At 41.2% G+C, this 23,567-nt stretch overlaps 1 protein-coding gene across 2 annotated transcripts in view; it reads right to left on the bottom strand.

Moving 5' to 3' along the window:
- The window catches only part of zmat4a (zinc finger, matrin-type 4a), a 187,297-nt gene that overhangs the window by 145,675 nt on the left and 18,055 nt on the right, over positions 1 to 23,567 (bottom strand). For both annotated transcript variants that reach the window (XR_014877406.1, XM_085181642.1), the window contains exon 2: positions 8,477 to 8,578. Coding sequence is in view for 1 of the 2 variants with exons in the window: in XM_085181642.1 (XP_085037768.1) it covers positions 8,477 to 8,578 (102 nt within the window). In the remaining variant the exon portion in view is untranslated. The remainder of the gene's footprint in view (positions 1 to 8,476; positions 8,579 to 23,567) is intronic.

The following is a 23,567-nucleotide window of genomic DNA, read 5'->3' as shown; positions in this document are numbered from 1 at the left end:
ATGTAAATGTTCTGTTGTTTTATTGTTTTATTTTAAGGTTTTCAGCACCGATCGAAGACAATTTTTTAAATTTCATTGTTCAAGCGACAATGACAATAAAGATATTCAATTCAATTCGAAAAGAACACAAAAGTAGAAAAAAAACCACTATTATATATTAAACACTTGTTCAGCCAGAGAGCACTCCTTGAAAAACAAAGATGCCCATGCAGAGTGGAGCGAGATGCAAGAAAGACATTCAGCACGGGAAAGAAAGGCAGTACAGAGTCATAAATGGTATGTTTTAGTCTGGTCTCTTCTCAGCACAGTAAACAGCTGCTCATTAAGATGTTCTAGGTTTGTGGTAGGGGGATGGGTGGTGGGAATAACTGGTTTATTGGGTCTGTTTGCCCCCTACACCACTATACTAGCTCAATGGACTATTTTACCATCATGGTTTCTTTTCAACCTTAAGCTTCAATAAATGTAACCAAATCTAGCCTAACACACATATGCATTATATTTAATTATGTACTGTAGTATTACACTGTATATTAGCTGAGCTCCTAAACCCTTCTCTTCTTTACAAGCCAAGTGAGTCATTTGCTGTATAAAGCATAAAGCATAGCATAAAATGTTGAAAGGCAAACTCATTTTGTAATGTCTCCGAGATAATAGAAACCTATTAGTGAGGACATGAAGTGCACAAAGAGCATAGCAGTGAACAGAACAACACAAGCAGCCAATACTGAGCTACTCGAACTTTAAGAGTGTCCCCAATGCAGTTGAATTCTGCTCTTGTTCGATCATGTTATGTACTGAGAGGAGAATCACAATGTAGTGGAGTGAAAATGCAAAATGTGAGCTTGATACAGCTTTCACGGAAAAAGTCATACATGCTGCAGCTGCTGGATTAGTGTGGTGGCATTTTGAAAATGACTCTGCAGTGCTGACAAATAGCATTTGACAGGCATTGTTCCTGGATGTGGGGAATGAGATTATTCAGCTTGAATTGGCTGAAATACACATTGCCTTAGATGTATGAAACTCTGCAAAAGGTAGTCTGCTGTGGCATGTTTAGCTCATGCTGCTGAAATATACGGTAGTTTTCCAGGACTTCCCTCTGACTGGAAAGCTTGAATCCTTGAAACCAGATTTTCCTGTATAGGTGAAAGTTCCAAATTTCATTTTGTATCTAAAGCTTAAATAAAAAATTACATAACAATGGATTTTGTGTTCATTTCTCTCCTACTCATAAACCTACAGAGAATTATTTCAAAACTGTGAATCATAATAAGATTAACCTTGGTTCCATAATACAAGCTATTTTAGGGTATAATGATCTGATAAACCCTGCAATTTACCACACAGCAGACAGACAGAAATAACAGCTAGGTAAAATAGTGAGGCGTTTAACAAGTATTCAAATATTTTCATCCGTAGATAGTGGAGACCAAGACCACAGCAGATGCCACCAATGTCAGCTAAGAGGAAACTGAAATTACAATTCTCATGAGTTGACAAAAATTGAACAGAGGAAGACTGGTAAATGTTGTCTGGTCTGACAACTCTCAATTTCTGCTGTGATATCAAAATGTCAGGGCCAAAATTTTAAAAAGGATTGAGCCATCCAGCCAACACCACCAGCACCAGTTTAGGCTGCTGGTGGTGACACAATGGTGTGGGGGGTATTTTCCTTGCACAGGTTGGGTCACTAGTATCAACTGAGCATTGTTGCTGACCGTGTCCATCTCTTCATGACCACATTGGATCGGCCTTCTGATGCTGCTTCCAGCAGAATATCACAAAGCTGTAACATGTCACAAAGCTCGGATCATCTCAAACTATCTTTTTTCTCTGTACTCAATATAATAATACCTTTAATCAGATTTCAGTGTAATATTACCTTGGGGATGTGTGGACTGGAAGCACTAAGTATTTACATGATGCTATTAGGGCTGGGCGATATGGCCTAAAATTCATATCTCGATATTCTTTAGCTAGGTGGCGATATACAATATATATCTCAATATTTTTTAAAGCCATAAAGTAAGAACAAAAAGAGAGTTCTTAGGCTACGTTCACACTGCAGGTCTTAATGCTCAATTCCGATTTTTTTGATCAAATCCGATTTTTTTGTCTGCTCGTTCACACTACAAATAAAATGCGACAGCAAACGCGCTCTAGTGTGAACGCTCAAAGCGGCCCGCATGCGCAAAAGAAGACGACACACACAACGCGCTCTGTTTAGACCCAGAGCAAACTATTGTTTGACTGATGGCCCTTAATATAAAGACTTCGGACTTCAGGTTTCCCAAGTTTTGCTTTAAGTTATTTTATTATTTACATAATAATGTAGATAACCTAATAATTATCCTCATTTCTGTTTTAGAGGAGCGGTGCTTCAAAGGATAGTTGCAGATTTCTGTCTGAATCTGCAGATTATGCAGTACAAATAAAATGTTCACGTTTCTCCAATGTTGTCTTCCCAGCAGTTTCACCGGATGGCCAGGAAGCGTTCGCGATGTCTTATCTTATCTAGTGGATTTGTGCCGCTAGTCCAGCGCTGATAATTGGCGTCTGTCTTGTGTCAGTGACGTAAAAGACGGATTTAATGCGACTTGACCATTCACACAGCAGTCGCTTTCTAAAACATCGGATATGTATCAGATTCAGTACCACATACGAAAGTGACCCAGATCGGATTTGAAAATATCGGATTTGATGCGCTTTCGCCTGCAGTGTGAGCGTAGCCTTAGTCACACTGTGACCCAGATCTCACATAGGCATTTTTATTAACATACAGCATAGATGTACATGAAAAAATTACTCAGGAATAAATTATCAGCATTTATTAAATAATAATTCTCCATAAATAAAATAAAACAATGTTGTTTTTGTGCATAACAAAATGCTCACAACTGTTCAGTCAAAATGTAAACTAAAAAACGCTGAGCATAATAACAAAGACAGACAGATTTTGCCGCTGCTCTGTTCTCAAGTTCTACTGCATGACTGACAGCCTGGAGTTTGAAATCCGCTTCGTAACCGTGTCTCTTACAGGTGCCATTTGTGCTCCTTATGCACACACAATACGGTAATATTACATTGAAGCACAGTATGCATTACTCCACGAGGCTCCTGACTACGCTAGCCGTAATCCAACAATCCATCAAGCGGTGCGGCTACGTAGCTTACCAAAGTCGTACTAAAGCATTTTTGACAGATTGCTGAGCCCTTTGCACCACAAAAGATAAGTTCGTGGTCAGTAAGCACAACCAGAACTCATACATAAGGCACACTGTCGATTTTTGAGAAAATGAAAGGATTTTAGTGTAAGGTTATATGTAAGGTAGTTTGTTTCGGGGCAGGAGGGCGGGAGACTTTGTGGTCTGGGATACAGCACACAGTTTCACACACTCTTCATTTTGCACTTTATGGCGCTGTTGTAAATGGTGAAAATACTAGTAATGCTAGCTGCACGGCGTCAACACGTTAACGAGGTAACCGCTAACGCGTTGATGCCGTGCAGTTGACGCTGTGCAGCCCCATGCACGGGGCAATCCGCGGTTACTCGTTAACGGAGATTTGCCGCGTTAATACAGTTATGGCGTTAACATCATTTTAACGAGAGTAACGCTGCAGCACTAAAATAGTAATCTCTAAATGTTTTCTTTTTACCGACCAGGTCCTCTTTGATAGCTACCGTGTCCATCTTGTCATTAAGTGCAGGTGAAGCGATGGGGGAGGGGGAGTTGTGTTCAGTGAAGGAGAGAGGCGAGGCAGAATAACGCAGCGTAGAGACAAAAGTGGATCGAAAGAGTGGCAAACTTGCGTTTCCACACGTATAATTATAACGTAACATAGACTATATCGATATAAACGATTTTGTCACATCTCTTATCTCGTATAAAAATATATCGATATATTTAAAAACTCAATATATCACCCAGTCCTAGATGCTATCATGTATATATTCTGTATATATTATCCTCATGTTAATTAATGTTATGATTAATTAATTTTTAAATAAAGGCCACGTTCTGATAACACAAAAGAACTGAAGCAAGGCAGAAATGTACACCTGTTTCACTCTATATTAAGTAATAACTGACCACAACTATGAGGTCATTAAGGTATGGCACAATGGAAGCTGTGCATTGCCACATCTCAAATAACAGACTAACAGACTGCTGCTTAGATTTAATTTGTTAAAAGAGAATATATTATATAAGACTTAACTACATTCTAAAAAAAAGAGAAACTGGTGTGGAGGTGGGTTGCAAAGTGACTTGCAGATGAGCGCCAACTGTGGACAGGCTGATGCAGCTTATATAACACATCAATATGAGATTTGGCAGTTGGATGTGAAGAAAGGTATTAGTTAAGCATTCAGCTGATCTGTCAGGACTCTATCTGAGCTTGACTTTAAGGTCTCTCTGAAGTACGGCTGCGCGATATGACCAAAATCTCCTATCCCGATATAAGACATCTATCGATATAAATCAGAAAAATTTAACATTTTCTGTAAATTCTGTGAATCTCGGGCAGCTCGACTTGCGGGAAGTGTTTCCAGCTGGGCATCATGTAGCTGGATTTGAGTGTTTTAACCGATGCATGAAACGATACATTTTTAGACATAAGTTGTAATGGCCGCCGTTTTCTTTGTGAGTATTTATTACACAGCGTGCTGCGGGGAAAAGCCTGTTCTAACGTTTGAGTCTAAGGTTTATTTTTTAGCACCTGACGGGCCTTTTTTGCTTCTAATCCGTAAATACTCTGCATACTCTTTCACGTGATTAGTTTACTTTGAAAAGTCTCAACAGGATCTTGAGCTTTATTGTGAAAGGTTTATGTAGAAAATAAACAAGCGGACACGCGATGGTTTTACCGTCGTTGTTGCTAACGACAACGCATAAAAACAGGCGCTTGTCCATCCGTAGTGTGGTTATATTAAATATAAGAGAAAGAGAGAACTTTAAGAAATTAATATAGCTTATATATATAGGTATATATAGGTCACTACACTGACCATCAAAACAATGAAAAAATATTGCCGTAAACAGTTTATTTTGCAACACCATGAAACAAACAATAGCGTAAAATGAAATGATAGACGTTTTTATATCGTCATCCGATATATATCGTTATATCGAACAGCCCTACTCTGAACTACCACTGTGCGTAATTAAGCCTGTTCATTTAAGCTTATTCTAACACATCTTCTATTTGAGGATTAAAATATATATATATTACTAATATTTTCAGATTTATCCTGTTTTTGCTGCATAATTCACCAGTAACTAAAATAGACCTCCAACTTGTGCACTATTAAACTTGTGCCCTGGTGCCCTCAGTGTTCCATATATTTGCAAAGTGTTTTTATAAGTCATTATAATACAAAATGTTCGGTTGCTGTGGTTGTTGTGATGCCATAAAACAGTGCCTTAGATCACCCCTAAAACATGCCACACTCAAGCAAGTACTAATAAACTGCTGTTGACTCAGTAAGTGAAAGACACGTTGAACAATCAGACATTTAACGAGCTGTGTTATATTTCTTCAAGAGCAGTTACTCAACACTGCTAGGGAAAATACATTAAAACGTAATAGGCACCTAGTTTAAAAGAGGTTCTCTTGCACTGCTTGCAAGAGGGCAGCTTGTCAAGAGAGGCTGTAGTACACGCCCAAATCAGAAAACATGCAACGAGACAGATGCATAAATTAACATGCGCCACACTCATATCTTTGAACTGAGAACCAAAGGCCACTCTGATCCACTCTGCAGGGGAGCTCTTGCTTTGATGTATTTGAAAAGGAGGTTTAAAGATCAATTACATGTCTACTGTCACCCCAAAGACTGATTTAACTTTGGAGTTTAAAAATTCAAAGCAACACTGACTCGATCACAGATCATCATATTTGAGTGAGTTAGATGACCAGTCTGTCAAAAAGATTTCATCTGAAGGGGGGATACAGAAAAAGTTCTCCATTCCTACTATGGTCCAGGAAGTTTTAACTATGAATTCTTTTTCAGTTAGTTATTTAATTATTTATTCCTACCCTGAAAGCCCTTTACATGTCTGTCTTCTATTGCCTCTGATCTCTCTTGTTTTTGCAGAGTCGAACTTGAAGTCTGCACACTCTTCCCACTATACCTTATACAGTTGCAGAGGAAAACCATGACATTTGCCTGAAAGCTCACCCTACACTTCCTGACACTGTTGGTGTTGCCAGTACCTCTAGAACAATATGCCTTAGGACCTACTTTCACCTCAAAATCCACCTGTAGGGCTTGAGGCCAAGGGAGGAAATCACTATTGCTTGTCTCCCTTGGAGATTCCTTGAGTGGGGTGGGGGTGATGAAGTCAGACCCTTAAGGCCAAAAATGTGAAATGGCAATAACAATAACATATTATCTGTTGCAAAAAGCTTAAAAATTTTTGTGTGCATCCCCCGTCAAAAGGAGTTTGCAACTACAGATACACAACTGGCCCAGCGCTTCACCTGAAGCATAGACGTAAAATCTTCTGGCTTCCTTCTTTCTTTGGCAAATGCACTTTTTCATTATTAACGACCATTATTATGATTTATACATATGTTCATATTTTTAATGAAAGAGGTCATGAGTTTCAGATGCAAGTCAGAAGATTTGAAGCTCTACAGTCTGATATACAGCAACTGTAAATCTTCAAATGCAGCACTGCTGGAATCAAATCGACAAAAACAAAATGCAAACACTTCACCTTTTCAAATGCAAAACTGCCATCTCGATTCAAAAGTTTACTTTGTTGTGGCACTTCCCTTTTTTCTTACTGTCGTCAACATGACCCAAACACGTCACCGTGCATTAGACCCTAACTGTGCTAAAATAGAAGCCAAATACACTCCATCTCCAGGAGGCAACAGGCCAAGTGCTGTATTTTGCATTCACCACACAATAACAAAATTAATATTTGATTCGGATTGGTACAGCCACTTTCTGTCTCCTGCAACAGCCTGAAGAACACAATAGTTCTCCTGTTTCCCATAGGCAGTTAGGGCTACTTTAAATAGCACTCCGCAGCAGCAGCACAGCGAGCACTATGCCCTGCAGGAAACAGAGTCTGAGTTAAGAGTTGCAAAAGAAAAGTTGACTCAAAGTCAAGGAAAGCAAGCTTAGGACGAGGCAAAGTTAGGACAAAGTGACACTGTCAGAAAAATGTAAAAAAAAAAAAAAAAAACCCAGACAAAAAAAACATTTAGTTTTCGTTGTTGAGATTTCACCTCAGCAAACTGATGCACAACAACAGGAAATCAATAACATGCTTAATTGACTCAAGGTCTCAAACTGTTTTCTTTCAGCCTCTCATAGAATGAAAGTCAGCTGGCCAGTCTTTGATAATATTGCCTGGATGGTAGTGTTCATATGAGTCCCTTCAACTCCTGTTACTGCAGATGTCCAGTAGCGGCAGGCTAGCCATCAGACTCACTGGTCTTGAAACTCAGTTTGACAGTGAGTGAGCGGTGGCATCTGCAGAGAGATAGAGGTCCACTACCTGATGATGCTCAGGCAGGAGGAAACCAACTGGCTGCCTTCCTCAATTTGACCTTGAATTGACTGATTGGGGCATCGCCAGTTTCAGCGCGTCGGGTTAAAGGACAGGTACAGATGTGTTTACATAGATTTACTACATTTTTTATTTTATTTTGTCAGACACTCCTTAAAACTCCCATGCAAGAACATTAAAGTGGACGTGAGATGATATTTGGCATACTGCAGACAAATTTTGTGGTTTCTTTAGTCCATCTCTCTATTTTGGTAGTTACTAGCCAGCTCCAAAGCTAGCCACCACAATATCAAAATAATAGGGCTTTACTGAGATTATTCAATAATCCTATTGATAGAATATCATTAATGGTTAGTGGGCTTCCATGTTAGGAACTGTATTAACCATTAGAAACAAAGGGCAATTCAGTTTGTGAACAGTAAGGTTAATGAAGGGAAAACTTAGGGGATTTATTTGGATACAATACTTGGCTTTGATTACCAATCTAACACCACTCCTAAATATATTTTTGCAGTAGTTAGTTGTATCACTTTGCAATACTTAAATACAAAATGAGAGATTAGAGACTTATTCATAGCTTTAAAATGCTTTGTAGCTTTTCAGTAATGGCTTTTCTTGTTTACTGCAACTGTGCTGTCAAACTGAATTTAGCAATGATCTCTTGGGGTTCAAATGTTAGGTAGTGTGCATGAATACCCCTTAAAGTATGAGCTGTGGAAAATCTCAAAGTTCTCTTTTGGTTATATCTGTATTTCTAGGTTTGCATTCAACTGAGGCTAAATGAAAGAACAAACAACTGGGTGAACTCAGGTGTATGTCAGTGTGGAGCTGCAGGGCTCAGGTGGATAGATTTTCCAAGTGTCTCTGGGGGCAGTGCCTAAACAGCACAAATCTTCTCATTAGCGCCAATAGAGTAGTATAGTATATCAGGGTCATGTGACTCTCACCTCATAATGGGCGACCCGCTGGGACTCGGAAATGAGCTGAGCGCTGCACACTTTGCAGTAGCTGTCTGTGAAAAGCCCTTGGTCCACCTCTGTTGACTTCATCTGGAGAAGGAGAAAATGAGTTTACTGACTGGAGTTCAGTTCTTGGCAGGTGTTTTTAAGAACTGCACACATAATGCTGACTGTTTTTGAAAGAAAAAGCCCATTTCAGACAGGATGAGTCAAAAGAAATTAGGGAAAATGTTTTTTTATTTAAACGGCAAGTCCGAATCAAACTGGACCTCTCTGACTAACAGTTTTGACAAAATGACATAATATGTCCACTGTACATTCACACAAACACAGAAAGCTGTCTGATTTCCATTGGTACTATCAGGCAGCCTTGTTTTGTGGGTCTACAGGGAGCTGTGACAAACCAACCAAGATGTAATAGAGCAAGTAAACAATAAACTCATATTTTCAACGCAGTTAATCAATATTTTATTAACTTAGTGACAGATGCTGAGCAGCTTTTGCAAGCAATGAGTCAGAAAAACTATACAAAATATCCCACTTAAGACATGAAGCTAAAATGTTATTTGTTAATGAATAAATAACAAGAGATCAAAGTCGAGCTGTTCCTGGGAATTCATTAAAGTATAAAATTGAACTCCAGGCTGTGTGTTGTTGGAGAAAAAACATGTATTCTAGGTGACATGGCTGCAAAAACCTTTTATTTTCATAGCTGAGCCCTCTCTGCTTTCTATTACTAATTCAGCCTGGTTTACAATAGAAGCTCGCATTTCATATTTGGAAGCAGTCAGGCTTAACTCATCCTCATTTACAAAGGCACAGCTTCATTTGGAGCAACGGGATAGAGGGAACTTAGGAGGAACTTATCTCAAACTTGTTTCAATTTACAAATCTGATAGCTAATAGCTCTGTGCTACTAGCAAAACTAGGAAAACTGTAACAAGTTTTAAGAAGTCTTAAAAATACAGTTTAACAACAATTATGTTGCTGGTTTTATTTAATACACTTGGGCACATATGGGTAACAAAGTAATGAAACCATCAACACATGTTTTAGTAAGGTGTATATGTTGATGTATATATCCTGCATATATCCTATATATCCTGGGAGATTGTAACTATGGGTTCTCTCGGCAGAATGAACTAGTAATGGACAACTGGTCCCATTGGATGCAGTTCCCCATCCGGGTGGGGATTTTGCAGTACAGGAGTCTCTGTAGTGCAAAATCATAAGTCCTTCAGTCACCTGAGGTAATAACTGGTCTACCCTCTCCGGCAGGATCCCATTCATGCTGAGAGGATGAAGGTTCTTTGCTAGTTTTCTGGTAATGTCCACTGTTATCTCTTTGTTGGTCTTACACACATTCAGCTCAAGATTGTCAAGCAATACTAAGATGCATTAATAACAAGATGGAAGAAGATGCATCTTGATATTGGTTTTAGATTCAAAATCTCTACTCAAGGAATCATTGCACAGCATATGATCATCAAAGTTTTAATCTTCCTCAAATCACTTAGTAGGGCCATGGTGAGGATGAGTTTGGTCTTAAAAACTGCACCAGGTGTCCTCTGGTTTGTCTAAGACAAGCAGGAAACACTAATATTCTGACAGAGAGCTGGAGAATGCCAAGGGAAAGGGCTCATTAGAGACTTGTCAATCACAAGGCAAGCACACCTTAAATGATACCCTACTTTAACATTTATTTTTTTATTAAGGAGATAACATTCTATAAAAAATTAGTGTCACAGTGAACTGAAAAATACTCTTAAGCAGCAACAGAGTACACAAAAAGAGACTGAGCTCACAAATCAGAAGTAAGATCACTGTCTCAAAGTCATCATTAAATTCAGAGTTTTCAGATGATTTACCCCTGCTGGCCATAATGTTTTAGACCTAGAGGTTTCCTCTGCCTTTTACATGCAGTCTGTGTGGTTTTACAAGCTTCCCATAAGTGTAGTCTTTAATATTCACAGAGAGTACCACTTAGCTTGTGGTAATGTAAAATTTGCAAGGCTTATTTATATTTGGGGTCGGATTTTACATTTTCATTGGCAGAAAGATGAAAAAAATCTTTTTCCTCGTTATTACTAATTGATAGTTCATCATGCCAACAAACCAAGTGTCTAAATTTACATCCACTGGCCATAGAATATCTACTTAGGACATAAAAAATTATATTGACTGATACAGCAAAAGAAAGAGAAAGGCAGAAATTTGGTGGTCGTCTTTCAGCAAGGTAGGAGGATGGAAATTTATTTACAAAATGATTTTACACTAATTCTGTTTCTAGACCTGGATCTTTGTTTATTGCCCTAATGAGTCATGATATTTTTTTTGTGTGGAAAAAAAATTCAGCCTGCAGTAGTTTCAGCATCAGAGAAAATGTTGGATTCTTGGAATATGAAGCACCAGCAACAGAACAGAAGATTAAACTTGAATGTTATTCAAGTATGAAATATCTCCACTATCATTCAATTCAGTTTAATTCAGTTTTCTCTATACAGCGCCAAACAGTCACAACAACAGTCGCCTCAAGGTGCTTTATATTGTAAGGTAGATCCTACAATAATGCATACAGAGAAAACCCAACAATCATATGACCCCCGATGAGCAAGCACTTTGGCGACAGTGGGAAGGAAAAACTTCCTTTTAACAGGAAGAAACCAAGCAGAACCAGGCTCAGGGAGGGGCAAAGCCATCTGCTGCGACCGGTTGGGGTGAGAGAAGGAAGACAGGATAGAAGACAGGCTGTGGAAGAGAGACAAAGATTAATAATAAGTATGATACAATGCAGAGAGGTCTATTGACACATGTTGAGTGAGAAAGGTGACTAAAGAAGAAATACTCAATGTATCATGGGAATCCCCCAGCAGCCTACGTCTATTGCAGCATAACTAAGGGAGGATTCAGGGTCACCTGGTCCAGCCCTAACTATATGCTTTAGCAAACAGGAAAGTTTTAAGCCTGATCTTAAAAGTAGAGATAGTGTCTGTCTCCCGAATCCAGACTGGAAGCTGGTTCCACAGAAGAGGGGCCTGAAAACTGAAGGCTCTCCCCCCCATTCTACTTTTAAATACTCTAGGAACAACAAGTAGGCCTGCAGAGCGAGAGCGAAGTGCTCTAATAGGGTGATAAGGTATTACAAGGTCATTAAGATAAGATGGGGCCTGATAATTTAAGACCTTGTATGTGAGGAGCAGGATTTTGAATTCAATTCTGGATTTAACAGGAAGCCAATGAAGAGAAGCCAATATAGGAGAAATATGCTCTCTCTTTCTAGTCCCTGTCAGTACTCTTGCTGCAGCATTTTGGATTAACTGAAGGCTTTTCAGGGAGTTTTTAGGACATCCTGATAATAATGAATTACAGTAGTCCAGCCTGGAAGTAATAAATGCATAAACTAGTTTTTCAGCATCACTCTGAGACAGGATATTTGTAATTTTAGAGATGTTGTGCAAATAGAAGAAAGCAGTCTTACATATTTGTTTAATATGTGCATTGAAGGACATGTGCTGGTTAAAAATAACTCCAAGGTTCCTCACAGTGTTACTGGAGGCCAGAGTAATGCCATCCAGAGTAAGAATCTGGTTAGATACCATATTTCTAAGATTTTCAGGGCCGAGTACAATAACCTCAGTTTTATCTGAATTAAGAAGCAGAAAGTTAGCGGCCATCCAGGTCTTTATGTCTTTAAGACATTCCTGCAGTTTAACTAGTTAGTGTGCGTTACCTTCTTCATGGATAGATAAAGTTGGGTGTCATCTGCATAGCAGTGAATGCCTGATGATAGTGCCTAAGGGAAGCATGTATAATATAAACAGAATTGGTCCTAGCACTGAACCCTGTGGAACTCCACAATTAACCTCAGTGTGTGAAGAGGACTCTCCATTTACATGAACAAATTGGAGTTTCAGGTGACCCTGAATCATATCTGTTATTTAAATCACATCTGTTATTAACCTCTGTCTCTCTTCCACAGCATGTCTTTGTCCCGTTTTTCTTCTCTCGCCCCAACCGGTCGCAGCAGATGGCCCCGCCCCTCCCTGAGCCTGGTTCTGCCGGAGGTTTCTTCCTGTTAAAAGGGAGTTTTTCCTTCCCACTGTCGCCAAAGTGCTTGCTCATAGGGGGTCATATGATTGTTGGGTTTTTCTCTGTATCTATGAAGCGCCTTGAGGCGACTTTTGTTGTGATTTGGCGCTATATAAATAAAATTGAGTTTATTAGATATATATGATACAAACCACTGCAGCACAGTACCTGTAATACCTACAGTGTGCTGTAATAGGATATTATGGTCAACAGCATCGAATGCTGCACTGAGGACAAGTACAGGACAAGTACAGAGATGAGTCCACTGTCAGAGGCCATAAGAAGATCATTTGTAACCTTCACTAAAGCTGTTTCTGTGCTGTGATGAGCTCTGAAACCTGACTGAAACTCTTCAAATAAGCCATTCTGATCTGTTAGCTGTTTGACAACTACTCTTTCAAGTATTTTGAGATAATAGGAAGGTTGGAGATTTGCCTATTTTAGCTAAGACCACTGGGTCAAGAGATGGCTTTTTAAGTAACGGTTTAACTACTGCCAGCTTGAAGGCCTGTGGTACATAGCCCATTATTAGAGATAAGATGATCATATTGAAGACTGAAGCATTAATAGGACTTCTTTGAGCAGTCTTGTAGGAATGGGTCTACATGAGTTTGATGTCACCATTTTGTGCTTGTTTTTTGCAGTGCAGCTGTCACATATACACCGTCACAGGCAGCTGGAATAGATAAGCATGGATGCATAAGTATCTAAATCCAGTTTTAAACTTTCTTTTATTGTTAGCATTTAGAATAACTTTCCCAGGAAATGGCATGCCCTTGACTGGTACTTATAACACAAGGACTCTGGCTCTGGACTGTTGCCCTTCTGCTCTCTGGCAGCAAAGACGATATGGTCAGACTGAGAAAACAAGGGCGAAACATGTCAGGAGTGTATGTGTCTGCAGATAAACAGCAAGAGAAGAAGAGAAACATAAATAAGTCAGCACTGCCACTCTCTTCCTAAGTCTTGTAATCAGTCAAGAGCACCGTCACTTCTAGTTCAGATTCTAGAGGACAAACAACATAAATAAGCATCTTTGAGAGCTCTATCAGCCTGTGTCAATTGGAGCCACTGACTATTTTAGCAAGGGTGCACAGATGTGCAAAATGAATAATTAATCAGCCTAAATTCTGTTAAGAAGCAGAGGCATCAGAGGTAACTTCTGCAGCAGCCTGGGAATGAAAGCAACTCTTATCTCTGACTTCATTTTCCATAGTTAGAAGGAGGGCTCAGTTCTATTTCTGCCATTGTAAAGTCTGCATATTCATCTTAGTTTGGACCAAATGGCCATGACCCTACAATGTGGAGTAAACAGACAAAGAAATAAGTAAATATTTTTCTGTTATCTCTCTCCACAATGCATAATCCCGCGAGACACAAAAAATCATTCAGCTGGATCTATTGTTAGGATGTGAGCTCTGGCCCTATATTTTGTCTGCATTTAAGGTCAGCAATGGTCGGAGTTTACTGTAAAAATCTCAACACCGCCTAATAAATAACACTAAAACAAGCCCTCTTAAAAAGTTCTTTGTTGTTAATGGTTTTGATTTTGGGTAATACTGTATTGACCTATTTCACTAAGAAGCGAGACCCCTTGTAACACCTTGGTTAGGCATTTGTCCTCCTTTGTCCTGTTCTCTGAAACTCTGAAACCAACCTCGTACATCTTCTGTTTGCCATTAGACAAACATTAGATTCATGTACTTTAAATCTGTATCTCATTGTGAGTCAGAGGTGTACCCAGACAATTTACATAACTAGAATGTTGCTAATTTGCCAAATTGTTCCCTCAAAACCTCATAATGTCCACAAAGTGGCTAGTGAATCACTTAGGGTTAGGTAGCATTTTATGTATGAGTCTACTTATGTGTAAGAAGGATTCTGAAAAAGTACAAAACATTGCTTTTCAAGTCCAGTCTTTTTTTTTCTTTTTTTTTCGCCTGTCCCATTTGGTTCTTTAGCCGTCAGAATTGTTGTCTGAAGACCAACAAGGATACCCAATGGATTTATTTTGCCAAATGGATCATCAAGGCATTGCCGTATTGGTCCATTTGATCGACCTTTGTTTTTATTATTTATTTTATTTTATTTTCAGTTGTTACAGACGGGACAGACATGAGTGAGGGATAGGAAAGGGAGAAAGAAAGAGGAAGGAAAAGAAAAACATAAGGGGAGAGGAACAGTGAGAAAGGGGGAAAAAATATCTCCTGGATCACCTGTTGAGAGAAAAAGAATAGAAAACAAGCCAAAAAAACAAAGCAACATACTAAACACAACACCATCGCATTAATCTAGCTAAGTGTAAACAGCGGTAAATACTAAATATTGAATGTTGCTGTGCAGCATGCAGGACAGACAGTGCACAATGTGCTTTGAAGTAGCAGCCAAGAAAGGTGTGATTTAAGTCTACGAACAGTGAACACCCGTGTGCACACCTGTGTGGATCGGCGCACTTGTATTCAAATGGTTTCCCCATGTAATGGTCTGCAAGAGGATGTAGAGAGCCATAGCCCTGTCCCCCAGGGCATGAAGCAGGCATGGAGGAGATCCAGGCCCCAGACATCCAGAGGCCCCAGAGTGCAAGAGCCCAAGGAGGACCACCGGAGGGGCATCTGTGCCACCTTCATGGGAAGGGCTGAGGATCCCCAGACAAGGGGTCACCCAGTAGCCACCGGGCAGAAGCTAGAGGGGGCTGCACCGGTGTGCCCGCCGGCTCCGCCGGCAGCCAGCTGTGCCAGAGTGAACCGAGCCGCAGGCCCAGAGGCCGGAGGCCCGAGGGCCCCCCGCGCCCCTAAGAGGCCTGACCGAGCAACAGGCGCCAGGCCCCGCCAAGTAGCCACCGGGAGTGAGCTGGTACATACCTGAGCACCCAGCCCCGGACACCAAGAACCACCAATGCACCGACCCCTGAGGGCATCAGTTACCGGCAGGGAGTGTGGTGAGGGGAGATAGGCCTCCACACTTTGGAGGGCCTGGGAGTTCCCAGAGAGGTGGAGTCTAAGACCCGACCTGACATATAGACACAGACAAACAGGCACACACAGACACAGACAAGCATTCCCACCCTCATGCACACATATACAAACACTCAGCACTCACCCAATGTAGGGATAAACATAAATGGACATGTACACACAATCACACTCCCCAAACATACTCTATACCCCGGGTCCAGGTACCCTCGTCCCCAGAGGGAGAAACGGCACCCAGACCCAAGAGATGTTACCCTTCCCTCCGGGGTGGAGGCAAGCAGACCGTCCCAGGCTCCGCAGCAGCAGGGAGGCCAATCGGACAGCCAGCATCTCCTCCCCCCCCCCCCCCCCCCGCCCCGATGGCTAGTAGAGAACTGGGGGGTGTTGAGACCCCATACCTCCCTCCTCCTGCTCATGTGTAGTGTTGCTGCGTGTTGCTCTAAAGTGCATTTAAAACAAGGGAGAGCATGGTGCTGCTGCCAGAGAGCAGCAGGTGTTAGCACGGCCCCTCCCGAGAACCCTCAATGCCTACATGGATTTAAAATTGAGAGGTGGGCACCGGCGCCAGAGGTAGGTTTGAATACACAGACCGTCTACTGGACGCCGTTAACGTGCCCACCCTCAAGGCCCTATATATATGTGTGTGTGTTATGAGAGTGTAAGTAATGTGGATGTCTAAGTTGTGAGATAAAATTGAGGCACAGAAGAAGAGGACAGAGGGGGGTGGGAATGTCTCCCCTGCACCCTGGTGACACACCCGCACCCCAAGGCCCTACCTGTGTGGGTGGGTGTGGTGGAGCGGGAAGAGGGAGGTAGCCAGGGATGGGGAGGAAAAGAAGGGAGGGGAGGATGCCCCCAGTAGGCACCCCCGTCCACTGGTATCCACCAAGGCAAGGGAGCCCAGGCCCATCCAGACCGGGGCCTACGGCAGCAGCACCGCCAAGCCCCAGAGGACCCGGGGCAGCCCACCCTACCCCACCGCAGAGGAAACTGTACCCACCCCAACATTCAATCATCTCCCAGACTACACAAGACAACAGACACCCAGGTTAAGTTTATTCTCCACCTCTCCTATGTCTCTCCCCCACCTGCAGAGTGGACTCCTGCAAGGATGGAACAACCTCCCTGCCAGTTGAAGAACCCCCCAGTTAGGCCGATGCACAAGAGGCCCCCTGCGCCAGGGCTGAGCCCCCGTGCACCCACCCGCCCACAACCTCAGCGACACACCGACGAGGACCGAAGCCCCCAAGGCCCAGCCAGAGCCCCAGCACAGAGGCGAAGCACCCCCGAACCCCAAACCCCCACGCCTGCCCCGGATCCACTCAGGGGAAGCCAGGCCACCAGGCCAGTAACCTACGTCCGCCAGCACAGACCATCCTCCAGCCCCGCTGCCCGCAGCCACGAGGAGAACAACCTCTAAGAGCGACCAGAGCCACTAACCAGTTTATGAACACAACCCCCGGATTAAGCCCTCCAGGGATAACGTCTCTAGGGGTCCTCCAGATGCCCTAAGCCCGTCCCAACCTCCACATCAACCACAATAGCTAAGGCGGGACCAAACCACGACCCCCTTCTGCACTGGTGGACAGAACCAAGTGGATGTAATGTCTGGTGTATTGCCTTGACAGTGTGAGCAGTTGTTGGCGGATGTAAAGCCCATCTTGAACATTCGATGACCTGTATAGTGCACTCTATGTAGTATTTTGTATTGTATTAATTGCACACTGGGATTTTTAATCAATTTAAAGGTTTTTAAGCAAATCTGAGACCAGACGTTTTGGTCTAAGCTGACTGATAAATCTGCTTCCCACTTTGCAATAGGAAGGGATATTGATTCATCTATTTTAGAAAGTGTTCTGTATATTTTAGATAATAATTTGGGGGATTTAAGAGTAAGAAAATGTACCGCACTTGGTGGTGTTTGTAATTCAACTTGACTGAGGTTAAATTTCTTTTTTATTATGGATTTAATTTGTTGATATTCTAAAAATCTTTTCTTGTTGATCCCATATTGTGTAACTAGTCTGTCAAATGGAATAAATTCTGTTCCCTCTAATATATGTTCTAAGTATTTAATTCCTTTACAACTCCATTCTGGGAAATTAATCATATTATTGTTTTGTAATATGTCAGGGTTATTCCAGATAGGTGTACGTTTGCATGGGATTAATGAAGACTCCGTTATTTTTAGAAACTCCCACGATGCTGTCAGAGAAAAGCTGATGTTGATGCTTTTAAAGCATTCATGTCTTTTGATGTTTGAGCTAATAAATGGTAGGTCTCAAATCTCTAGATCATTGCATAGTGCCTGTTCCACATCTAGCCAAGTCCAGTCTCTTACATGTATCCTTACCCTCAATCGGTCAAATGGTTGCCCCTCCCTGAGCCTTTTTAGTTGGTTCTTCCTTCCCACTGTCGCCAGGTGCTTGCTCATAGGGGGTCATCTGATTGTTGGGGTTTTCTCTGGGGTTTATAAGCACCTTGAGGTGACTATTGTTGTGATTGGGCGCTATATAATTGGATTTAACTGAACTGAATTTTGTCCTAACAGATCTTCTGTTATAAGATTTCTAGTTTGGGTCTGTCAGAAAATAGATGGAAGGGATAGCATTAAACCAAACCATAAGTCTACTTCCAACCCTTCAAAGGTCATCAACTCTGTGTTTCATACTTGATATTCTCAGTTATAGCCCAAAGTGTACACCTACGCTAATAGTTCCAGTTAAAAGCTCGTTAAGCCCTGTCTACATATACAACTATGTGTTATAGTTGTGTTATATAGCTAATGGTGGGCCATTAGTAGAGAGTTCAAGCTCTACCAACTACATTCACACACATTCATACTCTGATGGATGCATCGGAGAGCAACTTGGGGTTAGTATCTTGGGGTTAGGATACTTGACATGCAAACTGGAAGAGCCAGGGATCAAACCACCAATCTTCCGATCAGTAGGTGACCTGTTCCACCTCCTGAGCTACAGCCACCCCTGTCCTAACATGTTGCCAAGTAAGCTGAAGAGGTCCTGAGAAATAAAGCATCACCTTGTTGTTAGGTCTGAACCACAGGGTTAATATTAAAACCTAGTGGTCAGCTCATGTTTCATTCCTGTAAAGATTAACTTAATGAGAAGTGGTGGATGGGCAAAAATAGAAAAAAATAATTATTTTTTACCTGAGAAGAGAACTTGTTCCTGAGTGTGTCTATCACACAAAGGCACAAGAGAGAAAGCAGGAAACGTCCTGCTGAGTATTAAGCACAGCGCTCCAAAGAGCAACAGCTTCTCACCAAATTAACATGTGCCTCTCCTTGGTGTTCAATTCATTAAGCTAATGGATTTTACTGTCAGATACATTGCTATAATTGCAAGAGGTTGACTCTCTTCTAAATGAGAAAAATATTAATTTTTACCCAGTGTAATTGGATAAGGGGAGGCATCGCACTCATAAACCAACAGGGGGTCCTTTACACAATTCAATCATCAATATCTGATCAGAGCAGCTGTTGTTAACAACATTACAGGCAAGCTCTCTCAGCACAGCTCCGTGAGCTCATTACGGAAGTTATGTTGCCACTCTGTCCCTTGTTTCTCCTTTACCAGAGAAGTCAGAAGAAACAAACCAGCACATTTCACACCAATGATCAAATTAGCAGAAAGCCAGCTTGTTTCTCGCACCTAGACAATCCTGCTTACCGACCGTCTTTGACTACGACAAAGTGTTAGCACATCAACGGAGGCAAGCTCCGTAGAGCTGGAAAAGTGAGGCTGGGGATAGAAAAAAAGAAAAAAGCTGATGAAACAGAGGGAGAGAAAGAGTTCAGAGATGAAAAGAAGGTTACAGTGGTGAGTGCCCAGCAGATGCTACTGCTAAAAAGGTCAGTTGTAATTTGTTAGGGAGTGTGTTAAGCTGGGAAGCTGGATGAATGCCCATGCAGATGAGCTGGACTCGTGCTGGCCTTAGTGGCAGATGACCCTTTGGCTAAGAATAGTTCAGATAACAAATATGATAATCAGCTAAATGGGTACTGCTGCTGTCACAACATAAAAATTCCAGCTTTGATCCCAATGTCAGGTAAGCTATTCTTTGGACAGGTTAGGCCTGTTTTGGTTACACTGTGAATGAAAATAAAAGTGCATGATCAGGAAACACAACACGGAAAGACCTCTGGAGAGTGCACACACCCAGAAAATATCCAGTTCTCTGCCAGCTTTTTATTAGATCTTAAATTATTTTTTGTAGGGCACAGAAGCGCTTTAAGACATATGCTATTAAGCATACAAATGAGCATGTCAGTGAGTACGGGACAAATGCTTCTTTTGATCAGACGCTGCCAATAGGTTAAAAATGAGCTGTCTAAACAGCATAGCATTACTCTGTTACACTTGTATCAGTACTACATTTTATCCTCAGTGGACTTTTCTTTCTTTCTGAATCAATGCCAACATACCAGGAACTGCAGATGAACGTCATGAAATCCCCAAAGTTATCTGAGAATTGATTTTGGGCTAATCTGTTCAAGTAGAAAACTAAAGACGAAAAATTAAGAGGTGCTCACACTTAGAAATGTATACAACAAATGTCTGCGGCAAATTTTATAGCAACTCAGAGCTGTTGCGATAACCCACTGATTTGTTTGTTTGCTATCAAACTTGAATATCTATATCAGTGACTTTTTTTATGACAATCAATTCTTGAAAGAGTCTTAGAAGTCAGGAGGTCAGAAAAAGTATTAGTTAATCATTCACTGACATTCATTGTTAGAAAGAATTTATCAAATTTCAATAAAAGATTGATCGGAATTGGACAGAAGTGAGAGTAAATGGAAGTTGCCGGTTTTGAAGGTTTAAGAACATGTAATGTAAGTTAATATGTCACACATGTTAAACCAGCCTTCAACACTAGCCCTGCTCAATAATGCATCATCACACTGGAGACTAGCTGATAACAACAACTGGGGTACGTTGTCTGGTTGTCTGGTTCGGAATAATATCAGTAAATCTTAGATTACACTGAGCAATCATCTCTTAGAACCAAAGCCACATAAATACCAAATGTGTTGTCTCATCCTTAACTAAGTGATTTTAGAATTCCACTGTATTCACATGGGGCGATTCTGCACTTCCCACACACAGGCCTCAAATTCCTCCGGTGAGGAGCTTTAGTGACTAGCTGCCCCAGATTGTTCCCCCCATCCTTAAACTGTCAGAGAGATGTAACACACAGCAGAGTGCTTTAAAAAAGAGAGAAGAGGCATTTAAAAAGCTGTCAGCTTTCAACAGTATTACTGTGTGTTTCTCTGTGTCCTACAGACGTACTAAGTCTTGCTACATTTGTGGCATACCAAATACACAAAAACAGAGTTCCGACACAAAGAGACTTTATTTCAGTGTGCAGCCATGTTATACTAATACTATATACTAAACACTAACATCATATATGCATTATGTATTTTCTTTCTTTTTCGTTTTTTGTGACTTTATCAGTCTCTCTAATAGTTGAACTTTCTAAATAGGAAGGAGAGGATTGTTTACCATTAAGTCAACCACAGTTTGAGTTGTCCTCAGATGGATAAAAAGATTTACATATAAAAATGCTAAAATGAGTAGCCAGACTTATTTGGGCAGACATTATTATTCTTGTATACTGTTTACTTACAGTGGGGCAAAAAAGTATTTAGTCAGCCACCGATTGTGCAAGTTCCCCCACTTAAAATGATGACAGAGGTCAGTAATTTGCACCAGAGGTACACTTCAACTGTGAGAGACAGAATGTGAAAAAAAAAATCCATGAATTCACATGGTAGGATTTGTAAAGAATTTATTCGTAAATCAGGGTGGAAAATAAGTATTTGGTCAATAACAAAAATACAACTCAATACTTTGTAACATAACCTTTGTTGGCAATAACAGAGGTCAAACGTTTACTATAGGTCTTTACCAGGTTTGCACACACAGTAGCTGGTATTTTGGCCCATTCCTCCATGCAGATCTTCTCAAGAGCAGTGATGTTTTGGGGCTGTCGCCGAGCAACACGGACTTTCAACTCCCGCCACAGATTTTCTATGGGGTTGAGGTCTGGAGACTGGCTAGGCCACTCCAGGACTTTCAAATGCTTCTTACGGAGCCACTCCTTTGTTGCCCAGGCGGTGTGTTTTGGATCATTGTCATGTTGGAAGACCCAGCCTCGTTTCATCTTCAAAGTTCTCACTGATGGAAGGAGGTTTTGGCTCAAAATCTCACGATACTTGGCCCCATTCATTCTGTCCTTAACACGGATCAGTCGTCCTGTCCCCTTGGCAGAAAAACAGCCCCATGGCATGATGTTTCCACCCCCATGCTTCACAGTAGGTATGGTGTTCTTGGGATGCAACTCAGTATTCTTCTTCCTCCAAACACGACGAGTTGAGTTTATACCAAAAAGTTCTACTTTGGTTTCATCTGACCACATGACATTCTCCCAATCCTCTGCTGTATCATCCATGTGCTCTCTGGCAAACTTCAGACGGGCCTGGACATGCACTGGCTTCAGCAGCGGAACACGTCTGGCACTGCGGGATTTGATTCCCTGCCGTTGTAGTGTGTTACTGATGGTGACCTTTGTTACTTTGGTCCCAGCTCTCTGCAGGTCATTCACCAGGTCCCCCCGTGTGGTTCTGGGATCTTTGCTCACCGTTCTCATGATCATTTTGACCCCACGGGATGAGATCTTGCGTGGAGCCCCAGATCGAGGGAGATTATCAGTGGTCTTGTATGTCTTCCATTTTCTGATGATTGCTCCCACAGTTGATTTTTTCACACCAAGCTGCTTGCCTATTGTAGATTCACTCTTCCCAGTCTGGTGCAGGTCTACAATTCTTTTCCTGGTGTCCTTCAAAAGCTCTTTGGTCTTGGCCATGGCGGAGTTTGGAGTCTGACTGGTTGAGGCTGTGGACAGGTGTCTTTTATACAGATGATGAGGTCAAACAGGTGCCATTCATACAGGTCACGAGTGGGGGACAGAAAAGCTTCTTACAGAAGACGTTACAGGTCTGTGAGAGCCAGGGATTTTCCTTGTTTGAGGTGACCAAATACTTATTTTCCACCCTGATTTACGAATAAATTCTTTACAAATCCTACCATGTGAATTCATGGATTTTTTTTTCACATTCTGTCTCTCACAGTTGAAGTGTACCTCTGGTGCAAATTACTGACCTCTGTCATCATTTTAAGTGGGGGAACTTGCACAATCGGTGGCTGACTAAATACTTTTTTGCCCCACTGTATATTTGTGTTGGATCTTTTGATACATACTAGGTTAAACGTTAACAGCCAAAATGACAGTCAGCAAGTCAAATAACATTTAAAAAAACAATCATCATCATCATCAATGTTGTCTCAACCAGACTGTAAAACTTTGCTGTAAAAATGGAGCAAAGCTTTTTTTTTCTTTTTTTTTCTCCAACTCTAAAAATGGCAAACATGACAAAACTATGGAAACATATTTGGGAAGCAATATGATGATATCACAAAATGAAGCCATTAAAAATTAAAGGTACTATAAGTGAAATTTCACCACTAGATTTCAGCACATTGCAGATTGATATCAGTACAATTCTTATTTCTTACCCCTCCCATTTCAAGTGCATCCCAGCTACAGTGGCCACTCCAGGACAAACAACTTTGGCTGCTGCTCATCTGTAGTGAGTAGATGCTGTCAGTCTTCTGTTTACTTCAGCTCAGCTATGTTGACAGCTTAGCTCAGCTCGGGTGTTCACGTCTATTTACTTTAGAGGAGATTGTAAAACTTTGCAAAAGGAGACTGATATGATTCGATGAGATTGTGTAGCGCACTTCTGACCAATTACAGCAATACTGAGATGAGTTGTTGAGAATATCCTAAACTTTTCTTATAAGCACTGTTGTTAATTGCTGCTAGCTGACGTTAGTGGAATTTTAAAGTTGATTAAGTTATAATTAATTATTTCTGTTTAATTATTTCTGTTTATGTGAATTTGTTGTTTTAAATACACATCAATTAAT

The sequence above is a fragment of the Neolamprologus multifasciatus genome, chromosome 12 (genome assembly GCF_963576455.1).
Source record: "Neolamprologus multifasciatus chromosome 12, fNeoMul1.2, whole genome shotgun sequence".
Classification (NCBI taxonomy): Eukaryota; Metazoa; Chordata; class Actinopteri; order Cichliformes; family Cichlidae; genus Neolamprologus; species Neolamprologus multifasciatus.
Note: the sequence above shows the minus strand (reverse complement) of the source record. Positions and strands in the feature narration are given on the sequence as shown.